Here is a 26,370-nt window from a genome sequence, read left to right on the forward strand (position 1 = left end):
TCTGGGTCTATGAGTTTTGTTGTTTTTGCTTAATCCCTTCACCTTTTTCACCTAGTGTACAACCTCCCTCCCCTTTGACAGCTGTCAGCTTGCTCTCTATCTGTGAGTCTGTTTCTATTTTTTATCAGTTTATTTTGTTCATTAGATTACATGTATGAGTGAAATCATATGGTATTTGTCTTTTTCTGACTGGCTTATTTCACTTAGCATAATGTGCTCCAGGCCCATCCATGCTGTCTCAAAGGGTAAGGTTTCCTTCTTTTTTATGGCTGAGTAATAGTCAGTTGTGTAAATGTACCATAGCTTTTTTATCCACTTACTAACTTATGGACACCTGGGCTGCTTTGACTTCTTGGCTATTGTAAATAACACTGCAATGAACATGGGAATGCATATATTCTTTCAAATTATTGTGGCTGTTCCTGGGCCCATTTTTCCCTTCTAAGAAGCGTAGAGACAAAGTAGGATTACCCATCCATTAGGGACCTGAGGAGATGAGAACCTACACATGTCTGATCCCCAAGGAAACAGGTCACCTTCACAGGTAGCCACCTGGAATGTAGCCTGGAAAGCATTGCCGCTCCTTTTCTCGCTCACTCCTCACCATCTCTACACCTGCCCAGGGTTGTGCGGCACAGGGCTTACCCTGAGGGAGCAAGGTGAACTTGGGTTGGGTAAAAAACAATATTTTTGAATAATGAGTTGCCAACATCAGGAGGCTTCTTATCAAATCTGGATTTTTGGCATTTGTTGAAAATTTGGAAGCTCTGACAACAGTGAGCCCACATATCCCACAGTGACACTTGGAGAAGGCGTGCTCTCCAGTCACCAAAATCCCCACCCAACTGTGCACAGCCATTTACATTGAAGGCCTGACTCCTCCGGGCTGTGAGCTTGCAATCGTTGGTAGAAGATGCACCATGGAACTCACACAAAATAATCTCAGCTTGATTCTTCAACTCCCTGTTGGACCCCAGATCACATGACTGTGGAGAAAATAGTTTAGAAAGCCAGCTAATTTGATTAGATTTTATTCACACCATCCTTTTCTATGTATGAGATAGAGGCCTGAACTAGCCCAGCATCTAATGCAGCTAAAGATTTTTCTTGAATAATCATGGAGAAATACCCTTTTATGCAAAGCAGTTCAAGTCTTTTCTTAGAGAAAGATGATCCGTGGTGAAAACCAAAAAGGATGCAGAATGGTTGAATACTTATGAGGACTTGGTGCTCAAGTGGCATAGTGGATTGAGACACAGTTGCTTTGCTTCTGTATCTTTTTTGTACAGTCTATGGAACAAATGAAATAGTATCTGAGAGACCTGAGAATAGTAGAAATAAAATTAAATAAGTGGTGCTAGTGAAACCAGTCGTAGGAGTGATTTCCTGATTTCAAATGCCCACAGATGGTTGCCCGGGGAACCTGACACCATGCTAACCTGAATGCCAGAAACCTATGCACTTGGTTCTGGCAGGGACTAAAACGTTAATGATAATGAGTAGGGGTCAAATTAACCTTATGCTTTTATTTTTTGAAAGTTGTTCTAAATACATATGTATTGTGTTTAAAAATCATCTACTAAAACAAACTGTATTCCTTGGGATAGTCATTGATGCAACTGAGGAAAAAATGAGGATGCAGACATTGACTTTGTTTCAAAGTAACACTCCTTTCTTAATAAGAGCTCCCTTTATTCTTTCTCCTTAAACAGTGAAAATACAGGTTTGGCAAAATTAAAGTAAGGCATCTGAGGAGGGATGGGGTTATAGTGGTTGTAGGGAGAAAAAGCTCTTGCTTTTATGTTTTCCTTTGCTGGTGGAAATAGTTTATTAAAGAATAGAGGGCAGCTGTCTCAGGGTTGTAGCTCTCATAATCTCTATGATCCTTGGGCTGTCATTGGGGCGTGTACGGATGGCCCTGGCAGCTGTGCCCTGCTGGGCTGGAGGGTAGAACAGGTCTCTGAGTGAGCTGCAACTTCTTCCTGACTTCTCCTTTTCCTTTCCTCACCCTTTCCTTATTTCATCCTCTTTACAACTCTTTCCTTGGGAACATCCTCCTTTCTGGGAGCAGCAGCTGCTCTGAGGAGAGTGGCTGCTTCCTTGGAGAATGCTGTGTCCTCACATTGGCAGGGCACCCAACCCCAGTCATCTCCTAGGAGCCCTCAGAGCCCATGACTTGGTGTCCCCACTTTGTTTGCTTTGCTTCTGTGTGGTAATATATACAAAATAGTACCACATTCTATAAGATGCTACACTAAACAAACAACATTTTCTTACTGTAGGAACTCAGAGCTTTGACTATGTTTATGTGCCTTACAAATCTCTAAGGTGAAGATATTGTATATAGTAGTTTTCAAGACTTGTTTGAGAGTTTCAAGACTTATTTCAAGATTTATTTCTTTGCCAGCCCCTCTAGTATGCTCTTTACTTACAAATGAATTATTAGTTTTCAAGCAGTGGGTTTTTCTATATAAATTTTATTTTGTGGCTTCAATATTTTTAAATTTGGTTTTTAAAAAATTTTATTACATTTTTTCATTACCACTTATCTCTCTAAACCACCCCCACAGTCACCCCACTGTTGTCCATGTCCATGAGTCCTTTTTCCTTTTTGCTCGATCCTTCCCCTCCCTAATACCCCCATAGCTGTCATCCTGCTCTCCATCTATGAGTCTGTCTCTATTTTGCTTATTTGTTCAGTTTGTTCATTAGGCTCCACATATGAGTGAAATCATATGGTATTTTGTCTTTCTCTGGCTGGCTTATTTCACTTAGCATATTATTCCCCAGATCCATACATGCTGTTGCAAAGGGTAAAATTTTCTTCTTTTTTACAGCCAAGTAGTATCCCACTGTGTAAATATCCCCTCATTTACTGATCGACTCATCTACTTAATCCACTCATCTACTGCTGGACACATGGGCTGCTTCCATATCTTGGCGACTGCAAATAATGCTGCAATGAACATAAGGGTGCTTATGTTCTTTTGAATTAGTGTTTTGAGTTTCTTTGGATAGATTTCCAGAAGTGGGATTGCTGAGTCAAGAGGCAAATCTACTTTTCACTTTTGGAGATAGTTCCATTCTGCTTTCTACAGTGGCTGCACCAATCTGCCTTCCCACCAACAGTGCAAAAGTGTTCCCCTTCCTCCACATCCCTGCTAGCACTTGTTGTTTGTTCAGACTATTGATTGCCATTCTGACCACTGTGAGGTGGTATCTCACTGTGGTTTTAATGTGCATTTCTTTGATGATTGCTGGTGTTGAGCATCTTTTCTTATGCTTATTTGGCTTTCTTCATCTCCTCCAGGTCCTTTGCCCTAGGTTTTTTGTTTTGTTGAGTGTTGAGTTTTATAAATTCTTTATAAATTTTGCATATTAACCCCTTATCAGATGTATTGGCAAACATGTTCTCCCGTTCCATGTGTTATCTTTTTGTTTTGTTGATTATTTCCTTTGCTGTGCAAAAATTTTTTAGTTTGATGTAGTCCTATTCATATATTTATTCCTTTTGTTTCCCTTGACTGAAGAGATACATCAGATAAAATATTGTTATGAGTAATGTCTGAGATTCCTATGTTTCCTTCTAGGATTTTAATTGTTTTGGGTCTAACATTTAAGTGTTTAATCTGTTTTGAATTTATTCTTATGTGTGGTGTAAGAAGGTGATCTGATTTCATTTTTCTGCATGTATTGCGGTAGCCAAAAATCCATATTTTTTTTTCTGTAAAATAAAAGAAACACATTTTTCATTTTCACCAATAACTATTGATTTGGAAATTTTGAGTATGTTGGCTATCTCCTGTGTGGTATAACATTGATTGTATTTAATTAATGTCTCAATTTGATTGTTATCAGCTTCAACTGATCTAACCAACTGTGGAGCATTGTCCAGCAAGAATTTTCCAGCATGAAAGTTCACAAACCACTTTTGATGTGTTAGATCAGTCACAGAACCTTCTCCATCTACTGTGTAAATCTTTTTTTTTTTGCATTTCAGTTCTGTTTTTAATTTTCTTGAAATAATAAAGTATAATATGCCAAAAATGTTGTGTACTTTCTTCCATCTTCAATATTAAAATGGCTATACAAAAATTCACCAGTTCTGATAACTAAAAAAAAATATATGCTGATGTGACAGTTGCCACAATAGTCTAATAAATGTTTCAAATAAAGACAACTAAGAACTACTACAGCCATCTTATGGAAAAAAACAAACAAACTTTTTGGCCAATCCATTATCTGTCCAATTTTTCCAATACCATTTATTGAATAAACTATCTTTAGCCCATTATATGCTCTTGCTTCCTCTGTTAGATATTAATTGGCTGTAAAGGTATAGGTTTATTTCTGAGCTCTCTATTATGTTCCATTGATCTATGTGTCTGTCTTTATGCCAGTATCATGTTGTTTTCATTACTATGGCCTTATAGAATAGTTTGATGTTAGGTAGTGTGGTTTCTCCAACTTTATTCTTCTTTCTCAGTGTCACTGTTGCTATGTGGGGCTTTCTTTGTTCCATATAAATTTTTGAAATATTTATTCTAGTCCTGTGAAATATGCCATTGGAATCTTGATAGGAATTATATTGAATCTATAGATTGCTTTGGGTAGAATGGACATTTTAATGATGTTAATTCTTCAGAACATGGTATGTGCTTCCACTTATCTGTATCTTCTTTAATTTCTTTCTTCAATGTCTTCAAATTTTCTGAGTACAGGTCTTTTCCTTCCTTGGGAAGGTTTATTCCTAGGTATTTTATTCTTTTTGAAGCGATTGTGAATGGGATTGTTTTCTTAATTTCCATTTCTGTTATTCACTATTAGCATATAAAAATGCAACTAATTTCTGGATATAATTTTGTATTCTGCTAATTTACTGAATTCATATATCAGTTCTAGTAGTTTCTTGGTGGAATCTTTTGGATTCTCTATGTACAGTATCATGTCATCTGCAAATAAAGACAGTTTTACTTCTTCCTTTCTAATTTCAATACCTTTTATTTTTTCTTGTCTGATTACTATGGCTAGGACTTCCAGTACTATGTTGAATATGAGAGGTGAAAGCACACATCTCTGTCTTGTTCCACATCTTAAGGGGAACCTTGTAGTTTTTGACCATTAAGTATGAGGTTGGCAGTGGGTTTGACATATATGGCCTTCCTTATATTTAGGTAAGTTCCCTGTATACCCACTTTGCTGAGAATTGTTATCATAAATGGGTGCTAGATTTTATATAATGCTTTTCTGCATCTATTGATATGATCATTTGGTTTTTAATTTTCATTTTGTTCGTGTGGTGAATCACATTAATTGATTTGCAAATGTTGTACTAGCCTTGCATTCCTGTAATAAATCACCCTTGATCATGGTGTATATTTTTGATGTATTCCTATATTCAAGTTGGTAATATTTTGTTAAGGATTTTAGCATCTATGCTCATCAGGGATATTGGCCTATAATTTTTTCTTTTTTTTTTGTAGTATTTTTATCTGGTTTTACAATTAAGATAATGCTAGCATTGTAAAACAAGCTTGGGAATCTTCCCTTCTCTTGAATTTTTTGAGTAGTTTGAGAATAAGAGGTGTTAGTTCTCAGAATGTTTGGTTGAAATTCATCTGTGAAGCCATCCATTCCAGGGCTTTTTTTTGTTGTTCAGAGTTTTTTGATTACTGCTTCATTTTCACTACATGTAATCTGTCTATTCATATTATCTGATTCTTCCTGATTTAGCTTTGGAAGATTGTATGTTTCTAGGAATTTATCCATTTCATCCAGGTTGTACAGTTTGTTGGGATATAGTTGTTCATAATATTTTCTTACAGTCTTTTGACTTCTTTGGTGTCAGTTGTTGTTTCTCTTCTTTCATTTCTGGTTTTATTTATTTAGGCCCTCTCTCTTTTTCTTGATGAGTCTGGTTAAAGGTTTGTCAATCTTGTTTACCTTTTCAAAGAACCAGCTCTTGTATTCATTGATCTTTTGTATCTTTTTTTAGATTCCATTTCATTTATTTTGCTCTGATTTTTACTCTTTCCTTCCTTTTACTCACATTGGACTTTGTTGTTCTTTCTCAAGTTCCTTTAAGTATAACATTAGATTGTTTATTTGAGCTTTTTCTTTTTTCTTGAGATAGGCCTGTTATGCTATGTGTTTCTTTCTTAGGATTGCTTTCCCTTGTCCCACACATGTGAGGTTGTTGTGTTCTCATTTTCACTTGTTTCCAGTATCTTTCTATTTCTTCCCTGATCTCATCGTTGACCCATTCACTGTTTAATAACATGTTATTTAGTGTCCATGCATTTGTGTGTTTTTCATTTTTCTTCCTGTGATTGATTTCTAGTTTCATAACATTGTGGGCAGAGAAGATACTTGATATGATTACGATCTTCTTACATTTATTGAGACTTGTTTTATGTCCCAACATGTGGTCTATCCTAGAAATGTACCTTGTGCACTTGAAAAGTATGTATATTCTGCTGTTTTGGGGTGAAATGCTCTGAAGATCAATTAAGTGCATGTGATCTAGCATGTCATTTAAGTCTGCTGTATCCTTACCAATTTTCTGACTTTAAGATCTATCCATTGAAGTCAATGTGGTGTTAAAATCCCCTACTATGACTGTATTTCTGTTGATATCTCCCTTTATATCTATCAAAATTTGCTTTGAATATTTAGGTGCTCCTATGTTGGGTGCATAGATGTTTACTAGGGTTATATTCTCTGGTTGGATTGTTCCCTTTATCATTATGTAGTTTCCTTCTTTGTCTCTTAGCCCTGGTATTAAAATTTATTTTGTCGGATATATGTACATCTACCCCAGCTTTTTTTCCTTTCCATTTGCATGAAATATCTTTTTCCATCCCTTTACTTTTAGTCTGTGTGTAACTTTTGATCTTTTTTCCTATGAGTCTTTTTTCTTATCCATTCAGCTACCTTCTGTCTTTTGATTGGAGCATTTAAGCTATTTACGCTTAAAATGATTATTGATAGATATGTATTTAGTGCCATTTTATTTTTAACTATTTTTATCTGTTTTTTTTTCTTTTTCCATTTTCTTCTACTTCTTCTCAAAGCAAGTCCTTTAACATTTGTTTCCATACTGGTTTGCTGTTAACAAACTCCTCTAGCTTTTTCTTGTCTGGGAAGCTCTTTATTTCTCCTTCGATTTTAAATAATAGTCTTGCTGCATAAGGCAGCCTCGGTTGTAGGTTTTTTGCTTTTTATCATTTTGAATATTTCATACCAATCCCACCGACTTGAACTGTTTCTGTTAAAAAATCAGATAGAAGTCTAATTAGAGCTCCCTTGTAGGTAATTAACTGCTTTTCTTTTTCAGCTTTTAAGATTCTCTCCTTGTCTTTAAGCTTTGCCATTTTAATTATGATGTGTCTCGCTATGGGCCTCTTTAGGTTCATCTTGTTTGGGATTCTCTGAGCTTCCTGGGTTTGTGTGTCTTTTTCTTCTACTAGATCAGGCAAGCTTTTGGTCATTATTTCTTCAAAGAGGTTCTTGATCCCTTGTTCACACTCTTCTCCTTCTTCTATTCCCATGATGCAATGTTCTTATACTTCATGTTGTCTCAAAGATTTCTGAAACTCTCCTCATTTCTTAGAATTATTTTTTCTTTTTGCTGCCCTGCTTGAGTGGATTTTTCCTACCTTGTTCTCCAAATCACTGATTTGACCCTCTACTTCATTTATCTTACTTTTTATTCCTTCCAGTGAATCATTTATTTTAGATAATGTATTCTCTATTTCTGACTAGTCCTTTTTTATGGTTTCTATATATTTTTTCATGCTGCTGAGTATGCTTAGAATCATTACTCTAAACTATCTGATAAATTGCTTGCCTCCATTTCATCTAGTTCTTCTTCTGGAGAATGTTCTAGTTCTTTTATTTGGGGCCTGTTTCTTTGTCTTCCCATTTTGTTTGCTTCTTTGTGTTTGTTTCTAAGTGTTAGGTAGATCCACAAAGACTCTGGTTGAGACCTATGTCAGACATTGCATGTGACTGGCCCTAGACAACCTGTTTAGAGCCATCAGTGATCCACAGTTTATGGCTCCCTCTGCCAGGCCTTGGTGTGTACAGAAAGAACCAGGTTGCACACTAAAACCCACTTTTACCACCACTGGGCCCCGGGGAAGGTCAGCTAACGTCTCAGACCTCCTGGACATTTGCCTTCAGTGTTAGGCTTGATCACTGAGATAACCCATGGCTTTACTCCTTAACAAGGCTTAACTTCCACAGGGTGGGGTGAGACGGATTCCAACAGATGAGTCTATTGCATCCCCTCAGGCTGTTGCGCATGGAGTAGAATGCTCTGCCTGAGAAAGATGGCTCCTGCAGTATGGGTAATGACTGAATCCAGGGATCCTGGTGGTTGACCCTTTAGCTTTCCCCCTGGTATTACCAATCCCAGACTCTCCTTGTGCATCTTTAGTCCACTCTCTAACCCCCTCTGCCAGAACCCAGGGTAAGTGGATGCAAACGAAATTTTGTGTTGGCCTTTAAAGAGGCTGTTTCTCTAGTCATCTCTCCCTGGCAGACAGAAACCCCACTGCTTTTCATGTCTAGATGTTATTTGGGTGCCTTTCCCAGTTCTGGTACTCTAAGATTGGGTGCCCAGGTTGGGATTTAGACCCCAAACTTCTCAGTAGGAACCTCCCACCTGCTGAAATATTTCTCTGGAACTTCAGCTGCCACCTGTGGGAGCCCAACAAGCCCTCTTGCATCTCCACAGTTACTACTAGTCTTGTTGTGGTGATCTGGTTTCTTCTGTATGTCCTTGGTTATAAGGCTTCTCTCCAGCTAGTGTTCAGTTGGTTATTCAGGATGATTTCTCTATAATTTAGTTGTAATTCCAGTTTGGTCCTGGGAAAGGGTTAATATAGCTCCCATCTACTCCATGGCCATCTTGGATTGGCTTCAATACTTAAGTCTAATATTTGAATAAATGTATTTCCTATGAAATATTCAAATTCTTATCTTCAACTTCCCTGCTCCACTTCCACCTCTGAAATATTACAATTGATGTTTAAAAACTCAAATTAATTTCCCAAGTCTTTAAGAATTTTTATGTTGAAGAAAAGAGATGGATTTTTTCCTCTAGGGGAATTTGATATAGGTTTTGCTCATTTTGTGTTGAGCAATGGTAAGTGTGGATGTGATGATGAATGTTATTATTTTCTCATGTTAACACTACTGATAGTGACCAATTTCCTGCTTTTACTGTACAAGGTCTGGAATAAATGACATGTAGATACTTTCAGGTTTACTGATCTGCCTTGCTTCCTTGTATCCATCAAAGCTTAGAATCTGAATCATTTTGTAAACAGTATTTCTCAGCTGAGATGTTCGTCTTTGAACTTGACCTCTTTACCACATTCTTAAAAAATTATTTAACATGTTAATATGGTACTGGATTTTTTTTTTTTATTGGATTAATGAGCTCCTCTTCAGGGATACCTCATGGAACAAAGCTTTAAGTATTTCTTTCTTTCTTTCTAGGTACTCACCAACCCTTTGAGACTGGCTGAGGGGGGCCACTGTGTTGTCAGCACAGAGCACATTCTGATTTCTGACGTGGATACCAAACTGGATAATATCTACTTCTCCCTGCAGAGGCTGCCTCAGCATGGAAGGGTGGAGCTGGATGGGTTTCCTCTAAACACAGGGGACACATTTTCTTGGGGAGACCTCCATGCCTTAAAAGTTAGGTTAGAACATTTTCTGGCTTTTTTCTTTACATGCTTTGGCTCCCATCTGGATCAACTGAGAGGCAGAGTAAAAGAAAGTTCATCCAATTCATTCAGAAGTACTAGCATGCTGCTCAATACCTTCAAGGGTCAGTTGAAAATTAGAAATGACAAAATTTTAATTTTTCTTCAGTTTCTTTCCCTCTGGCTTTCTGTAACAATGGGAATAACTTTATGGATATTTAAACAGTAAAAATTCATTACCATGAATATTAAATTTGCCGAAATTGTGCATATCACAAGAGAGAACACTCAAACTAGATGAATATAGACCGAAATCATCTGTAAAACTAATCTACATAATTGAACTTGGCTTTGAGAAAAGCTAATTTCAGAACCCTGGAAACCAGGGGATAGAATTCTGTTGATCAACACCTTCAGTGTAAATTTTATTACTTTCTATGGGGGAGGGGATTTTCAGGCAAACAAATAAGACAGGCTGGGTAGGTAGGGTATGGAGTAGGACTTGGCTCTCTGACAGTCAGGGATAAGACAGTTTCTGCTCATTGTCCTACAGTGGTTCCCTTACCTTGAACCTAGTCTTTCATGGTTCTGTAAGAAGCTTTTCTACAAAATCTAGTAAAAAAAAAAATCTGTAAAACAATGCAAGATACTCAAAAGCAACGGTCAGGTAGAACAACAGCAGTTAATTTTTCACATATTCAAGCTATAGATAGGAATTCTGGCCATTCTGATAGAGTATAGTAGGGAGTATTAGGCATCGAATGTTTAGTTTCATACTTGAAAGTTGACTAGGAAGTAGGATTTGTGCACAGCAAGGTCAATTTCATCTGATGGTTTAGTTACGTTATTTATTTACAGCCTCCAATATCTTTAACTCTTTTCACAACTCTTATCCTCATTAAAATTTCCTTTCCTTTTCTTTTGAGATCTTAGTTCTAAGCTACACATTAGAGAGCTATTTAAATAATTTTACTAGGGTGTGAGTGATGAATAGAAAAAGAAAAATACCAATATTAGCACACACAGTTTAAGTATTCTTCTAGAGACTTACAATTATGGGTTTTTTTTTTATTTAATCTTCACATCAGTCAAGCTCAACAAGGTAGATGGTTCTGCTCTTGTGTTATAGTTGAAACTAAGGTACAAAGGGATGAGGTCACTCAGTATACGGCAGAGTCTGGTTGTAACAGAAGTTTGGTTTGACTGCACAGCCATGCCTTTGGATGTGTACTCCTAGACCCACTTGGTTCTTTTAGAAATTTTGGCATGGTAAGATAGCATTAGCACATTATCTCATACCAAACTAATTGCTGAAAATATCAAGGAGCACAACCAAGTAAAGTGTAGGAGACAGCTTGTGGAAAGGATGCTGAACCAGGAAATGGACCTTCTCCACCCCTGGAATAGAATCCCTCTCCTCTAGCCAGAGTAGGAGGAGACTAGTCCTGAGTAAATACCTTTTAACCCTGGAAATTTCCATATGTGTGTTTCATATATGTTCAATATACTATACTATTTTTTAATGCAACTTCCTTTTTTGTTTTAACCAACCTTGTTGAGATATAATTTGCATGCCTTCCATACACAATTCACTCAGTTAAGTATACCATTCAGTGGCTCTCCATATATTCATAGATTTGGGCAACTCTCACCATAATCAAATTTGAAATTTGGTTTTCGTTACCCCAAAAAGAAATCCTGTGCCCTTTATCTGCCCCCTCCTAATCCTTCCTCCTCTCCTGGCACTAGACCACCACTCACCTACTTTCTATCTCTGTAGACTTGCCCATTCTGGGCATGTCATATAAATGGTATCATACAATGTGTAGTATTTTGTGTCTGGCTTCTAATGGAACTTGTAATTTAATTGTATAAGTCTTATTTCCTTTCCTGTGTATCTTAGACAGATGATTGATAAGCTAGAAATTTGGCTCAGAGCAATAGCTATTTAGAACTTACCATTTATCATTACAGTGGGCTGGAGAGTAAATTGCAAGTCTAGGAACAAACAATTTCTTTAAGAAACTTGACTGAGAAGTAAAGGACAAGGAGCACAAGGCTAGACTAAGGAAAAATATTTTTATGTCTGAAATTTTTTTAGATGGAGAAGAAGAAAGGTAGTAAATAGAAAAGGGAAAATGGTAGAAGAGAGGCAATACTCCATAGACCTGAGTTTTAGAGAAGAGATGAATAGCTCCAGAGCGCAGGCAGAAGGATCGGCCTTAGTGAAGGAGGAGGAAGAGTGGTCCGAGTCCACATAGTGTCCCACTCTTACCTGTCCCCTTCCCTGTCCCCTGCCCACTGGTCATTCCACCGACCACTGTTTTCTGTGACTAGAGCTGCACCAACAAGTTTCCATTGTCATAGTGGCAAGTGTAAGGGCTGCTTCTGGATTTGAGGAGAAATTATGAATGCATGTGACATGTTTTTCCAAGGTGGAGCAATTTTACATTCAGGGATACTTAAGTAATTAAATATGATTATCCTGCACTTTTTGATACTTATTTTTTGAACTTATGACCAAAGCCAAGGGTGAGCTCTTATGTCAGGCATCTCAGGATACTCTCAGAGTGGCTTTGAGAGGTTATGACAAATTCCTCCCCACAGGTATCAGCATGATGGATCTGAGATACTTCAGGATGACATACTCTTGGAGGTCACAGATGGCACCAATTCAGGAGAATTTGTTCTGCATATTGAGGTGCGTAGAAAGTTTCCTCCCTGGTCACATAGAAATAGAGCATCTCATTTAGAAGCCTCTTGGAGTCTCTGATAGAATTTCAAACCCACAGCTCCAAAGACGGGAATGCCTATTTACATCTTTGAATGTCTGAGGACAGGAAATAGAGAGCAAAGCTGTACTGGTGTGATGGGCATACTGTGTTCTTTCTCCAATCTGTTTAAAGAGAGAGCTGCTCTGGCCTCACACCCATATACTTAACAAACAATTGATTTTATGTATAAATTATTTCTAATATTTTTGAACTACAACGCTCAACCTGCAGCTGGGCCAACAGGTTAGACTAGCATCACTAGGATTTTCTCTGTATTATGGACGAAGCTATGTCTGTATATGTCTGGTACCCCTTTGTGAATTGGTCTCAGGTGTGTTTGAAATGATGATTTTCCCTCTTTTGACAAATGAAGAAAAATATGCACATAAAGGCTGAGTATATGCCCAAAAGCCTGATGGGAAACCCCAAGTTTTGCTGTTGAGTGACCATGCAGGTCCATAAGCATAACTCATAGGGTTTGTCACTAACTGTAGTCAGTGACAAAGGAAGGCCTTCAGAAAGACTCATTATGCTCATGGAAGAGCCTCTAATTATTCTTACTCTATTAAGTTCTATTTCTGTTTGAATTTTGTCAGATCTTTGTAATATGAAATTATTATTTGTGATAATAATTGTGGATGATACCGTCCAGTAGTATCCATCTCGGCTGTGATGTTCATCAGCACCTGAGAAAAACATACACAGAAACAACCAGGTCCTGTGGGGGAATAGGAACAGCAGGGCCACTCCTCACCTGGGGAGTGCCTTGGTCACCCTCTCTTCTGGAGGGCACCATGGCCACTCCTCACGTGGGGAGTGCGTTGTTTCTCCTTCAGAGAGGCTTTTATTGGTTTCGTTTCAATAAGAATTCAGGTAAAAGCTCATTACTCATTGCTAGGAAGTAAGGATCAAACAATAGATAACAAGGAAGTCTGAGGGCCTATTTTTAGTCAGGGTCAAACAGCTGTAAAACTTTAAAGAACAAATTTCCTTCTTCCTTGGACCCTTATCATTCAACTGAGAGCATTCTAAACAAAGCAGGTTTCACAGGATTTTACATATTCTTTCTTAGGCCTGATCACCCAGAGAACCTGCCCTTTTCAGCACAGAGCTGCACCACCCTGTCATTGTTTCAGGCTTAGGTGGAACAAGGGAACTAAGGCAACCAAGAGATAAGGAGATTTTCTCACATGCAATGAGGACTCAGGCTATGTCAAAGCTGAGGAGCGAGGGTCCATCACCCCCTTTTGCTGTAGCCCCCAAAGTCTTTTCTTGGGGGTCTCCCACATGATCGTGCCCGTCTTAAGTCGTTCCCCCTTGGGGAATCTTACCCATCATTGGCTAACCGACCAAACATTGGGGTTCAGTTATGAATGAAGCAGCAGAAGCAGTGCTCCTGTCAGGGAGATAAGCTTTTGTCTCCTTGCTGGCTTACGGTCCAAGGCCACTCCCTCAGCCTTAGCCTTGGTGGGGGTTACAGCTTCTGATACCCAGCAGGGCAGTTCCCAACAAATAATGGATTTGTAAAATATTTTACAGTTAATAATTCATTGAGAATGATCACATCCATCTAGTGTTTAAGGAGAGACAGGGAAGGCACAATCCCCATTTTATGGTGAAGGACATGTAGGCCCAAGAAGGCTCAGTGACTTGTCCAGGGTCATTATCTTGGCCGTGTAGACCTGGGCTGCTCCACTCTCTGGTGCTTAGGCCAGTGTTCCTTCCTCCTCACCACTGCCACAGCTGCAGACTACCAGGTGGTTATAGTGATCATTCTTGCTAATGTCTCCTGAGTACTTATCCATGCTGGTCACAATGAAGAGCTTCTTCCTTCCGTTTTTCCACTTAATCCTCATGATGGCCTAGAGGTCTAGATGAAGAACAGTATGTTATTTCAGTTGCAATAAGAAATTTTATTTTTATTGGCACACTTTTATATATAGAGAGAACATTTCTGAGTTACCTTTTTTTACTGAAAAGAAAATTTTAGGGCAAAAAATCCAGCCCTACTTATCTTCCAGCATCTATCACCTTCTCATTAATGACAATAAGCTGTGCATTCGGGGAAAGCACTGTGTTTATTTTTCCTTTTTAGACAAAAGGTCATGGCCTTTGAAAGCCAATCAGAAGTAAAAACAGGTTTTGAACAATTACATATAATTGTTTTCTATCTAGGAGGGATATTTTAATTCTATTGCAGCTAGACTATATTATTCACTGGAAACTTTTGAACTGCTGTGAAATGGTCACTGTGATTGTATTGGTTAGATTCACTGATCATGTCAAGAACAGTAATAAAGATGGTTTTTAATGAATCCACTTGGAGGACTTGAACAAAGACATTGTTTCCTTATAAGCCAATAAAAAATAGAATATTGTATGCTTTTTAATATTTGATTAAATAAATAAGCTTGGGCTTCTAGTAACCCTTCCTTCTGTGCATTCAAGTAAAGTGTCAACATAATTTCATGTGTACTTGTTGCAGGGTGTAACAACTGTTGAAATAGCAGGGTAATCAGGGCATATATACAGGGTTACATTCATTTATTCACTTTTGCCATAAATATTTAATTAGTGCCTTCTTTTTTATTTTTAATAGTTAATTTTTAATTGTATTTTTTTCCATTATTGTTTATCCACCCTATACCCTCTTCTACCTCAACCTTCCCCCCAACCCCTTAATAGTGTCTTCTATTTGCCAGGTCCTGTGCTAGATGCTGGTGATATGATGATGAACAAGATGAATAAAGTTTACAGGCAAAGATTGAAGGCAGACATTAAACAGATTATCACTGAAATAATTAATTCATTAAAATATGGATGTGTTCTACAAATAAATGGAGTGCTGAAAAAGAGTAAACAGTAGAAGTTCCTAAATGAGCCTGAGTTGTCAAACAAATTTTTCCGAGGAAGACACATGTGACCTGGGGCAGAGATGGCCACACAAAGAGCTGGGTGCAGGGCCTACCAAGCCAAGGGACAGAGAGAGGATGCCAGGTGGTGCCAAGACCTGAGACAGGAGGAGTGCAGTGTTTTGGGGTGAAAATGGAGTTGGGCGGCAAAGGCACCCCATAGCATGAGATGAGGCCAGAGACATCCTAGAAGCACTGGGAAGCCATTAAAGGTTCCCACGGGGCAGTGACTTGATGAGAGCAGAAGTTTAAAAGATCCCTTTGGCCGAAGCATGGGGGAAGGAAATGTTGGGTTGAGAGTATTCACAAACCGGACTGGATAAACCAACTTGCGGCATACACCAAGTTTCTGTTGTGAACTCAGAGGAGGAATGTCCTTCATTCCCATTTACAAGACATACATTTTCAATTTTCTTCATTATCTTTTTAAATTCTGAGAGCCAGTGTGAGCCCATGTTGCTTTCTTTCCCTTCCACTTGGAGTTTTATTGTCATGACAGTGAGAGGAAAACGTTTTGTCAAGTTGAAACCTGGCATTGATTTGATGGGTATGGAGTTTCAGATTTAACTGGAAATGTTTCAAATGCAGCTGCTACTTATTGTGGGTCCAGAGAAACTTCCTGGGTGGCAGGAAATTGAGGGTGGAATAGAGCTTTGTAATTTGAAATATAAATAACTTTGATGTGGTAAATGTAAATGCATAAGACCACAAGGACCAAATTTCCTCTAGAATATGTGTGAATTTAATGAAGGAAGATAGGGGCTTTGGTGAAGGATGCTTATATTACATTTATATCTTGTCTGCCTGAAAACAAATGGGAAACTTGAGTCCCAAACCATAACTGCACTCTCCCATTCCTACCTAAAATGTCTCTCATGTGGATCATTTCTTGCAAGATGAGTCATATGGGGAAAGTTAAAAGATACAAACTGCTTGGCCAAATTCCATGGCTATTGTTTCATGTGTCTGGAAGATTGAAAATGCCTGTCATTCCGACTATGAGCTATGGGTTACCAGTTGGGCAATTTGTCATTGTTTGCTTTTTCTTGAAAACATGCATTTTTTTTTTCTACTTAGGTATTTCCTGTAAATGATGAACCACCGATCCTAAAGCCGGACCTCAACCCCAAGATGCATTGCTCAGAGGGTGATGAGGTGGTCATCACCTCTCAATACATTTTTGCTACTGATGCAGACAGTGATGACTTGAAACTGATGTTTATAATTTCTCGGGAACCTCAACATGGGGTGGTGAGGAAAGCTGGAGTCACAGTGGATCAGTTCTCTCAGGGAGATGTTGTCTCAGGGGCTGTGACGTACAAACACACAGGTAAATGACATCACTGTGACTAGTTTGAGTGAGGGATCCTACTTGAAAAATGGGATCACATACTTAGAGGTATTTCTGATCTCAGTAATATAATGAATTTCAGAGTAGAGAAAGAGCAAGTATTATTGCTACTCTGTTCATTATGCTTGCACATAGACCTGTTCACTCTGGGGTTATTATCCTCACCCCCTTTTTGGTCAGTTGGTTTTATGGGGTTTTGGTTTTTTTTTTGTCATTTGAATGATGGGTTTATTTGACTATCACAACTTCTGCTTCTGGGTTCATAAATCATACCATCATAGCAGAAATGTCTGCAGTAAACTTCCTAAGATAATTATATTATTAATTTTAAAAGTTTAGTGATCACATCTAGCTTTTAAGAAGTAACTGCCCTGCCTTTGAAGTTTCTGAGAAGCAAAGATGACATCTCAGCCTTTGTGTAACTTGTCCACAGCACCCAACAGTGGTGGACACAGATCAGAGATGCAGTAAATGCTTCTTTGTTAACACAATGCTTACATTTCTGGCATAACACTATAGTGTTACCCAGTGGCATGTGTTCCCCATGTAAAATGTTCAAATAAGTAAAATGTTAACTCACCATCTGATATCTGCAAGGCACAGTACTAGGCACTGGGGACTGTAAAGGAGTATAATCCAGACCTTGTTGTGAAGGACTTTTCCTTTAAACAGGTAGACAAAGCCATGCACATGCAAAAATGACAGTGTGATATATGTGCATCTTCTGAATTCTGGATGGGGGGCACTTCCTCAGTAATGACACCATATACTTCCTCTAACTACCTTTCATTGCACTCTATTATTACAATCTTATGTATGCCTCTCTAACCTGTATATTCCATGGGGGGAGTGTGATTGGATAGGTAGGCCAAGTGAGTGGCTGTGGGAATAAGAGGTATCAGAATTCAAATCATTTGCTTAATTGAAGGGATACATAGAGAGAATGTAAGCAGTGCAAGGAGGGCAAAGGGAACTCAAGGAAGGAGAATTGAGATAGCTAAGAATTAATTTGGAAATGGGAGAAAACATTTGGAAATAATATTCTTGTATGCACTTTGGTAAACAATGCTTTATTAGGATACCAGTTGTCTCATGCCAATTAGTATTGTGCATTTTGATCACTCCCAGACATCCTTCTTCTTTAAATGATATCTCCTTACCTCTGCGTCTGTGTTTAGTCTTAGTTGAGGTTTATGTAGTTATTTCCTTGTCTTGGGAGCATCGCCCAGGTGCTTGATGCCTTTCAATGTCTCTTAAAAGTTTACAGTGAGGTACTTCTTTTTGATTTCCCCAGGAGTTCTCAAACAAACTGGCAGAAAGGCATCCACAGACCAATGATCACTGTTTGTTACATGATTTAAACATCTTTGGCAGGCTCGTGCAGCACAGATAAATTAGGATGAGATGATTGTATCTTCTCTTCCAGTGCCTTGTTCCAGGTGCTAAACAACAGGTGTGGTAGTCATATAAGGAAATGTCAACTACTTTTTGTCATGAGACCTAGTATGACATTGGGGCAAATTATTTCAAATAGATTTTTTTTTGCTATGTTATTAAGTTAGCAGAAATACTGTATTCAAAAGATGTTTTCTTTTTGGAGTGTTATGTTTTCTTGTAACAGTCACACAATTATTCAATTGGTAGTTACGTAGCACTGTGCTGAGATTTGTATAAAGAACCACAGTATTGGAAGATCCGCAGAGCAGTGATTATAAAAGTCACCTGAGAGTAATTTGTCACCATTATTTTATTTGCTTCCTATTATTATGAAAATAATATATGCTCACTGTAGAAAACTTAGAAAGTATGGAAAATATCATGATGTTTTGGGAAAAAAAATAACTATTTACCTGTTAAAGATAATCACTATTTGGCATTTTAGTATTACAGTATTTTATTTTCTTTTTTCTAACCATAATTTTCAATATAATTGCAATTATGTTGTATGTGCAGTTTTATAGATTACTTTTTTCATTTAGATTATCACCAAAATGTTTAAAGTCTTTTTTTATTAATTATGAAGATTATTTTTCTTTTATTTATTTTTATTGAATTTATTGGGGTGCATTGGTTAATAAAATTACACAGGTTTCAAGTATACAGTGCTATAATACATCATCTATATATCGTATTGTGTGTTTACCACCTTTATTGTCAAGTGTCCTCTATTACCACTTACTCCTCTCCTTTACCTTCTTCAGCTTCCTTCCACCTCCTTTACTCTGGCAATCACCATACTGTTGTCTGTGTCCATGAGTCTTTTTTTTTCTTTTGCTTACTACCTTCACCCTTCTCACCCAGCCTCCAAGCCCCTCCGTCTCTTCTGACAGCTGTCAGAATGTTCTCTGTGTACTTGAGTCTGTCTCCATTTTGTTAGTTTATTTTATTCATTAAATTTCACATATACCATTTTTTCAGACTGTAAGACACACCTAGGGTTTAGAGGAGGAAAATAGGAATAAAAATTTTTGAAGCAAAAAATGTGGTAAAATATTTAGTAACATAGATAACATAATATTTCACCAATGTAAATGTAAACAGAACTCAACAGCAGCATTAACAACCATTATTCCTCTCAAATTTGGCAGGGTGGAATTCATCTCATAGTCTGAAAAATACAGGGAAGGGAAATCACATGTACAGTACTTGTCTTTCTCTGACTGGTTATTTTACTTAGCCTAATAGTTTCCAGGTCCATCCATGCTATCACAGAAGGTAAGATTTCCTTTTTTTTAATGGTTAGGTAGTATTCCATTGTGTAAATGTACTATAGCATTTTTATCTGCTCATCTACTGGTAGGCATTTGGGCTACTTCTAAATCTTGGCTATTGTAAATATTGCTTCAATAAACATAAGGACACGTATATTCTTTTGAACTAGTGTTTCGGATTTCTTTGGATATATCCCCAGAAGTGGGATTGCTGGATCATAAGGCAGTTTCATTATTAATTTTAAAGGCAACTTCATACTGCTTTCTTCAGTGGCTGCACCAATCTATATTCCCGCCAACCTTGCATGATGGTTCCCTTTTCTCCACAACCTCACCGACACTTTTGTTTGATTTTTTTTTTTGCTGCTAGCCATTCTCACAGTTGTGAGGTAATATCTCATTGTGGTTTCAATTGCATTTCTCTGATGATTAGTGATGTTGAGCACCTTTTCATATGTCTATTGTCCATCTCTATGGAGAAGTATCTCTTCTTTTTCCCATTTCTTAATTGGATTTTTTTCATGTTGAGTTTTAGAAGTTCCTTGTACATTATGGATATTAAGCCCTTCTCAGATGTATCAGTGAATATGTTCGCCCATTCAATGGATTTTCTTTTCATTTTGTTGATGGTTTCCTTTGCTTTGCAAAAGCTTTTTAGTTTGCTGTAGGTCATTTGTTCATTTCTTCCTTTTGTTCTTTTGCCTGAGCTGATACCACTATTATTCAACACTGTACTGGAAGTCCTAGATACAGCAATCAGACAAGAAGAAATAAATGGCATTCAAATTGGAGAGGAAGAAGTAAAACTGCCATTATTTGCGGATAACATGATACTATATATAGAGAAGCCTAAAGATTTCACCAGAAATTTCTAGAACTGATAAATGAATTCAGTAAAGCATTAGGATACATAATAAATATCCAAAAATCTATTTCATTTTTATACACCAATAATGAAATGGGGGTGTCCAACCTGCAGCCTGCAGGCCATATGCAGCCCAGGATGGCTATGAATGTGGCCCGGCACAAAATTGTGAATTTACTTAAAACCTTTTTTTTGCTCACCAGTTTTTGTTAGTGTTTGCATATTTAATGTGTGGTCCAAGACAACTTTTCTTCTTCCACTGTGACCCAGAGATGCCAAAAGGTTGGACACCCCTGCTATCAGAAAGGAAAACTAAGAAAATAATCTCATTTATAATTACTTCAAAAAAACAAAATACCTACGAGTAAATTTAACAATGGATGCAAAAGACCTGTACTTAAAAGATTATAAGACGCTGAAGAAAGAAATTGAAAAAGAAACAAATAAGTGGAAGCATACTCATGTACCATGTTTATGGATAGGAAGCGTTAACATCATTAAAATGTTCATACTACCCAAACCGAGCTATAGATTTAATGCAATTCCTACCAAGATACCATGACATATTTCACAGAACTAGAATTAATATTTCAAATTATGTATGGAACCACAAAAGATCTAAAATCTTTTTAGATCTTGACAAAAAATAACATAGTGGAGGAATCATACTACTTAATATCAAACTATATTACAAGGATATAGTAATCAAAATAGCATGGTACTGGCATAAAAACAGACATACAGATCAATGGAACAGAATAGAGAGCCCAGAAATAAACCCAAGCCTTTATGGTCAATTAATATTTGACAAAGGAGGAAAAAACATACAATGGGGTAAAGACAGACTATTCAACAAATGGTATTAGGAAAACTGGACAGATATGTACAAAAAAGTGACACTAGACCATCTTCTCTCACCATATACAAGGATAAACTCAAAATGGATTAAAAACTTGAGTGTTAGATGTGAAACTATAAGAATCCTAGAAGAAAATATAGGCAAAAATAATAATTGTAGACGACATTTAGTAAAATCTCAGGCATTTCTTATAGCAATATTTTTTCTGATAAAATATTTATTAAATGTTATAAAATTATAGTTATTATAAACATAGACTTAATAAATAAAATATGGTGAGACATTGAGTTCTCATGAATTCTCCCCGGAGCCTTCACTCTTCCTCTACCCGAAAGTGACCAGAGGTGACCTCTGAAGATGGTTCGCTATTCACTTGACCCAGAAAACCCCACAAAATCATGCAAATCAAGAGGCTCAAATCTTTGTGTCCACTTTAAGAACACTCATGAAACTACCCAGGTCATCAAGAGTATGCATATTTGAAAAGCCACCAAGTATCTGAAAGATGTCACTTTAAAGAAGAAATGTGTCCCATTCCATTGATACAATGGTGGAGTTGGTAGGTGTGCCCAGGCCAAACAGTGGGGCTGGACATAGGGTCAGTGGCCCAAAAAGAGCGGTGAGTTTTTGCTGTATGTGCTTAAAATACATAGAGTAATGCTGAACTTAAGGGTTTAGATGTAGATTTTCTGGTCATTGAGCACATCCAGGTGTACAAAGCTCCCAAGATGCAGCATAGAATTTACAGAGCTCATGGGAGGATTAACCCATACATGAGCTCTCCCTGTCATATTGAGACGATCCTCACTGAAAAAGAGCAGACTGTCCCTAAACCAGAAGAGGAAGTTGCACAGAAGAAAAAGATATCCCAGAAGAAACTGAAGCTCATGGCCAGGGAGTAATGTAGCATAAAACAAATACTAATAAAGTAATAAACAAACAAACAAATATGTTATGATGGGAAATTTGCTATTCTCCCAACATTAAACAAAATCATTTAAAATTTTCTCTTAATACTATGACTAGGAGTTTTAAGTATAAATCACGTCCTCAGGCTATATTTCATTTCAAGGTAAAGAATTCTTCCACTTGTGTTGTAGTCTTCTTTGTGGCTTAATGCTGTGGCTACTTTTCCAGCTGTTTCTATAAATGTTTCCTGTGCTTGCATTACATTGACATTACAGTTACTGAATGTACTATATTGGCTTTTTTTTTTTTTTTAAAGCTGTCTTAGCTTCCTGGAATGATTTTCCATTTGTCTTCCTGATTCTCTCTCCCTATAGGTCCTCTTTCCCATCTCCCAGTTCTCCACCTTACCTAATGCTCAATACAAAGCCAGGAAAGTTGTCTGGAAGACTTCTCTGACTTTCTCTGGCATGCGTGCCCTGCCCCCACACCAGTGTCAGCAAGACTTCTCTGACTTTCTGTGGCATGCGTGCCCTGCCCCCACACCAGTGTCAGCCAATACTCTCATCTTCTTCACCCTTGGCACCTTGTACAGAATCAGGCTGAGCTATATGTATTTTCCCTTTAATGGGTAAAACTTGGCTCAATTGTGGCAATTCCATATTGTTCTACTTTATATATATATATACACACACACACACCTCTGTGATATTCTAAGCAAATTGTATTTCTTTCTCTGTAATTAGATGGTCTCAACGTCTGACATGTAGGTGGTCTTTTGACATTTGACATTCTTTTGAAATGCCTTTTGACATTTTCATAATGTCCGTCTTTGTTGGAGCAACCAGAACACTGTCATATATTGGGCATTAAATATTAAATTTTTATTGTTGAGTGAATGATGAATAAATATATTTTAAGCCAATTTGTTTTTTATGTATATGACTAGATGAGAATCCTCTTATTTTTTACCTTTCCCAAGGTTGAAGGCCAGCTATTTAATTCTAATTCTCTCAACTTCAACACTATTTTTCCTTAAAACAATTTCTCATCCTTTAATGATTTGGTTACTCAAAAATATCACCTCTGCATTGTATTAATACCTGTCTTTTTTCAAACAAGGAGACTAGTGCCAAGCACGATACTCTGTAGATGTGATCAGTGCATCCTGTGAAAAAGTGACGAGGTCCCTGATCTTTTGTGCTCTACTCCCATCAAAACTTCAGGCACAGCTCCCTTTTGGAACTTTCAGAGTGGTGCATGAGAACTACCGAAAGCACATCTGGCAAACTTTTCAGTTCCCAGGATAATGAACACTGCCACCTCAATGCTCTTAGTTAGTAAAACAGGAGAGACTGTCCTGTTCGCTGATAAACTGTCTAATCTTCCTTCTTTCCCCTCACTGCCTAAGTTGAGAGAAGATTGAAACTCACAGGTGTAAGCCCTAAAAAGTCTAAAGAAAATGAAAACAAATGTCACTTCTTTTCCAGGTGCTGCTCTTATTTTGTTAAATCTTGGCTTTTATATAATGAGGAAAATACTGAAACAAATGACAAAATGTGAATTATATGTGTATTTCACCTATCCATGCATTTCTATTTCTTGGAACTATGATGTGGTTGATGGTTTTTCATTTAAGGTGGTTAATGCAGATGGGCAGGCAATTATCAGAGAATTATGAGAGAAAAATGAAACCATCACTAGTTTTGTGTCTCTTCCTTGGTTATTTGGTTATTTGTGAACTGTCAGACCCTTGTTAGCCCTGTCTTGCCCCTCCATTTGGTAATAGGTGTTCATCAGGGATTTCACCAAAGGCAACAGATGGGTAAGCATTTTTGCATCATTTTCATGACTCAAATTTCATGGTGATAAAATTGAGTTTTACTTTTTAGCCACGTAACTTCCTGTTCTTGACACTCTATACTTGTAGAAGAGGTTTGAGTAGATTTCATCTTGGTATTCAATATTTTTACAAAGTCAGGTTCCAGCTATGGTTGCATCTTCCAGGTGGTGAGATTGGCCTGGTGCCTTGTTATGACACCATTACATTAGTGGTTTCGGATGAAGAAGCTGGCCCTTCGGTGAAGGGCTGTTGCTACAATGGACCTCATCCATCTGTTCCTCTTCATGGGTCCTTTCCAGTGTATGATCTCAACATCACAGTACATCCAGTGGACAACCAACCACCTTCAATTGCAATAGGTGACAATGTCTTTTCTGTTCAAATCCTATTACCTCACCCAGTCACATAACCATGGTTCAGTGAAATAATTTACTTTACTTGTAGTCAAAAATAGAAAACCATGACACAGAATTGCCTCCAGTAATTGCCTTAGTGCATATTTGTGGACAATCCCAAATCTATAAAAGATTACAGGGCAAAAGAATTTACTTGTTTAAAAGTTTAGATAATTCTGTATGGAGAGAGAATGCAAGTGTGTGTGTGTGTGTGTGTGTGTTGGGATGAGGACAACATCGGAATCTTCAAATATTCTGGCTTCATTTCACATGAGAAAACACTATTTGCCTGCTGGAGAGAGAGTAATTTATTTTATCCATAGTAATTTCTATTAGAACAGAATGAGTATACCAGAGAGACCATTTGTATACATTTAACCATATTTGCTTTTTAGAAAGTCATCTCTTCATAGGCATTATGTATATGTTCTGTCTCTCAGAAAAAAAATATGAGCATATGTATGAATGTTATTGAAATTTGCAAACTATCTCCCAAGCAATGTTCTGGAAAGAAAGCATTGTCCCTGCAGAATAATTAAGTACCAATGCATAAAAAAATGGTGGTTATGAGTAATTCATAATAGCTTGCAGGCAATTAACACTCTGATAAACAGAGGTAACAACTGATCTTGAAGAGTCCATAAACTACATTTAGTGGCTTATCATTAAAAACAGTTTGGCAATTCTTATTTTCATTTGTCACTTCTATAGAGACACAAGGGAAATCAGAGTTCCTTGAGAATGACTAAAGGGCTGTACTGAAGCATTTAGTATTTCTGCTGTCTTTCTATTATTGTCTGGCTTGCTTGTACAAGAAAAAATGTAATTCCATAAGTCAAATTCCACTCATTAGCCCTGAATATTTTCACTGTAAGGAGAATTATGCCAGAGGAAATGAACATCTCCTGTGGAAGTGCATTTGCATATGGGAGGCTTCTCTGAATTGGAATTTCAATTACTCCCTTTGTCCTCACTATTCTGATTAGAGGATTTCACGCTAAGTCATAACTGTGTTGTTATTTGTATGCAGGTGCCATGTTCGAGGTAGATGAGGGTTTCTCAGCAGCCCTTACCATTAACCATTTGTCAGCCACTGACCCCGATACTGCAGCAGATGACTTGGAATTTGTTTTGATTTCTCCTCCCCAGTTTGGCTACCTAGAAAATACCCTACCTTCTGTGGGCTTTGAGAAAAGCAATGTGGGCGTAAGGATAGGTAAGTCAGTTTCATGACCAGCAATAACTTGCCTATGTTTATACTCTTACTGGCTAGATCATGCTCAATCCTGGGTAAGGACTTAAAAAATGGTCAAATCACTACATACATTTAAGAAATTATTATGGCTAGTACTTTTGAATATTATTACATTTAATTTTAACTTTGAAATTTTCCATGCATGCAAGTTTACTTCAAGATAAGTGAAAATTTTACCTATGAAAATGAATAATTTCTGGGGATCTAAGGTACTGTGTGAGAAGTGTAGTTAGCAATAGTGCACTGTAGATTTGAAAGTTGTGTTGCGAGTCTGCTTTAATGTTCTCACCGCCTCAACAACAAAATGGTAATGATGTGAGGTGAATGATGTGCTTCCCAACCTTATTGTAGTAAACATTTTGCAACATATTTGTATATTAACTCATCATCTTAAACTTATACAATATTGTATGTCAATTATATCTCAGTAAAGCTGGAGGTAAAAGATTAATTGCATTAAAGTTTATACAACGTTCCTGCGACTTAATGTACAACATTGAACATTTTTCTCTTTTCATTCAAAACATTGTCAAAATACCGCAGGTCAGCTGATTCCACTCAGTCCAACCAGTTGCTTAAGATGAATGTGAAGTAGGCAGATGGTTGACTCTTGTTTTGCTTTTATTTGAAAGAGATTGTTTCTTGCTTTTTTCTAACACATCCTTTTAGCTGGTATTTTAAAAAATTACCAACCTTCTATCAGGAGAAAGTTAATATATGGTGAGAAAACTGAGGCCTTGGGAGAGGAAAGGTAATACCATAGAGTAGATTTTCTCAACA

The 26,370-nt window shown here is 37.4% G+C and overlaps 1 protein-coding gene and 1 pseudogene across 9 annotated transcripts in view; both read left to right on the top strand.

The window, feature by feature from the left end:
- The window catches only part of FREM1 (FRAS1 related extracellular matrix 1), a 165,033-nt gene that overhangs the window by 67,751 nt on the left and 70,912 nt on the right, over positions 1-26,370 (top strand). For all 9 annotated transcript variants that reach the window (XM_036021575.1, XM_036021579.1, XM_036021578.1 and 6 more), the window contains 5 exons: positions 9,508-9,716; positions 12,327-12,420; positions 16,483-16,735; positions 24,105-24,299; positions 25,366-25,551. In XM_036021575.1, coding sequence (XP_035877468.1) covers positions 9,508-9,716; positions 12,327-12,420; positions 16,483-16,735; positions 24,105-24,299; positions 25,366-25,551 — 937 coding nt within the window. The remainder of the gene's footprint in view (positions 1-9,507; positions 9,717-12,326; positions 12,421-16,482; positions 16,736-24,104; positions 24,300-25,365; positions 25,552-26,370) is intronic.
- LOC114496778 lies at positions 1,550-22,112 on the top strand (annotated as a pseudogene).

Source organism: Phyllostomus discolor, chromosome 3 (assembly GCF_004126475.2).
Source record: "Phyllostomus discolor isolate MPI-MPIP mPhyDis1 chromosome 3, mPhyDis1.pri.v3, whole genome shotgun sequence".
In the NCBI taxonomy this organism is placed as follows: Eukaryota; Metazoa; Chordata; class Mammalia; order Chiroptera; family Phyllostomidae; genus Phyllostomus; species Phyllostomus discolor.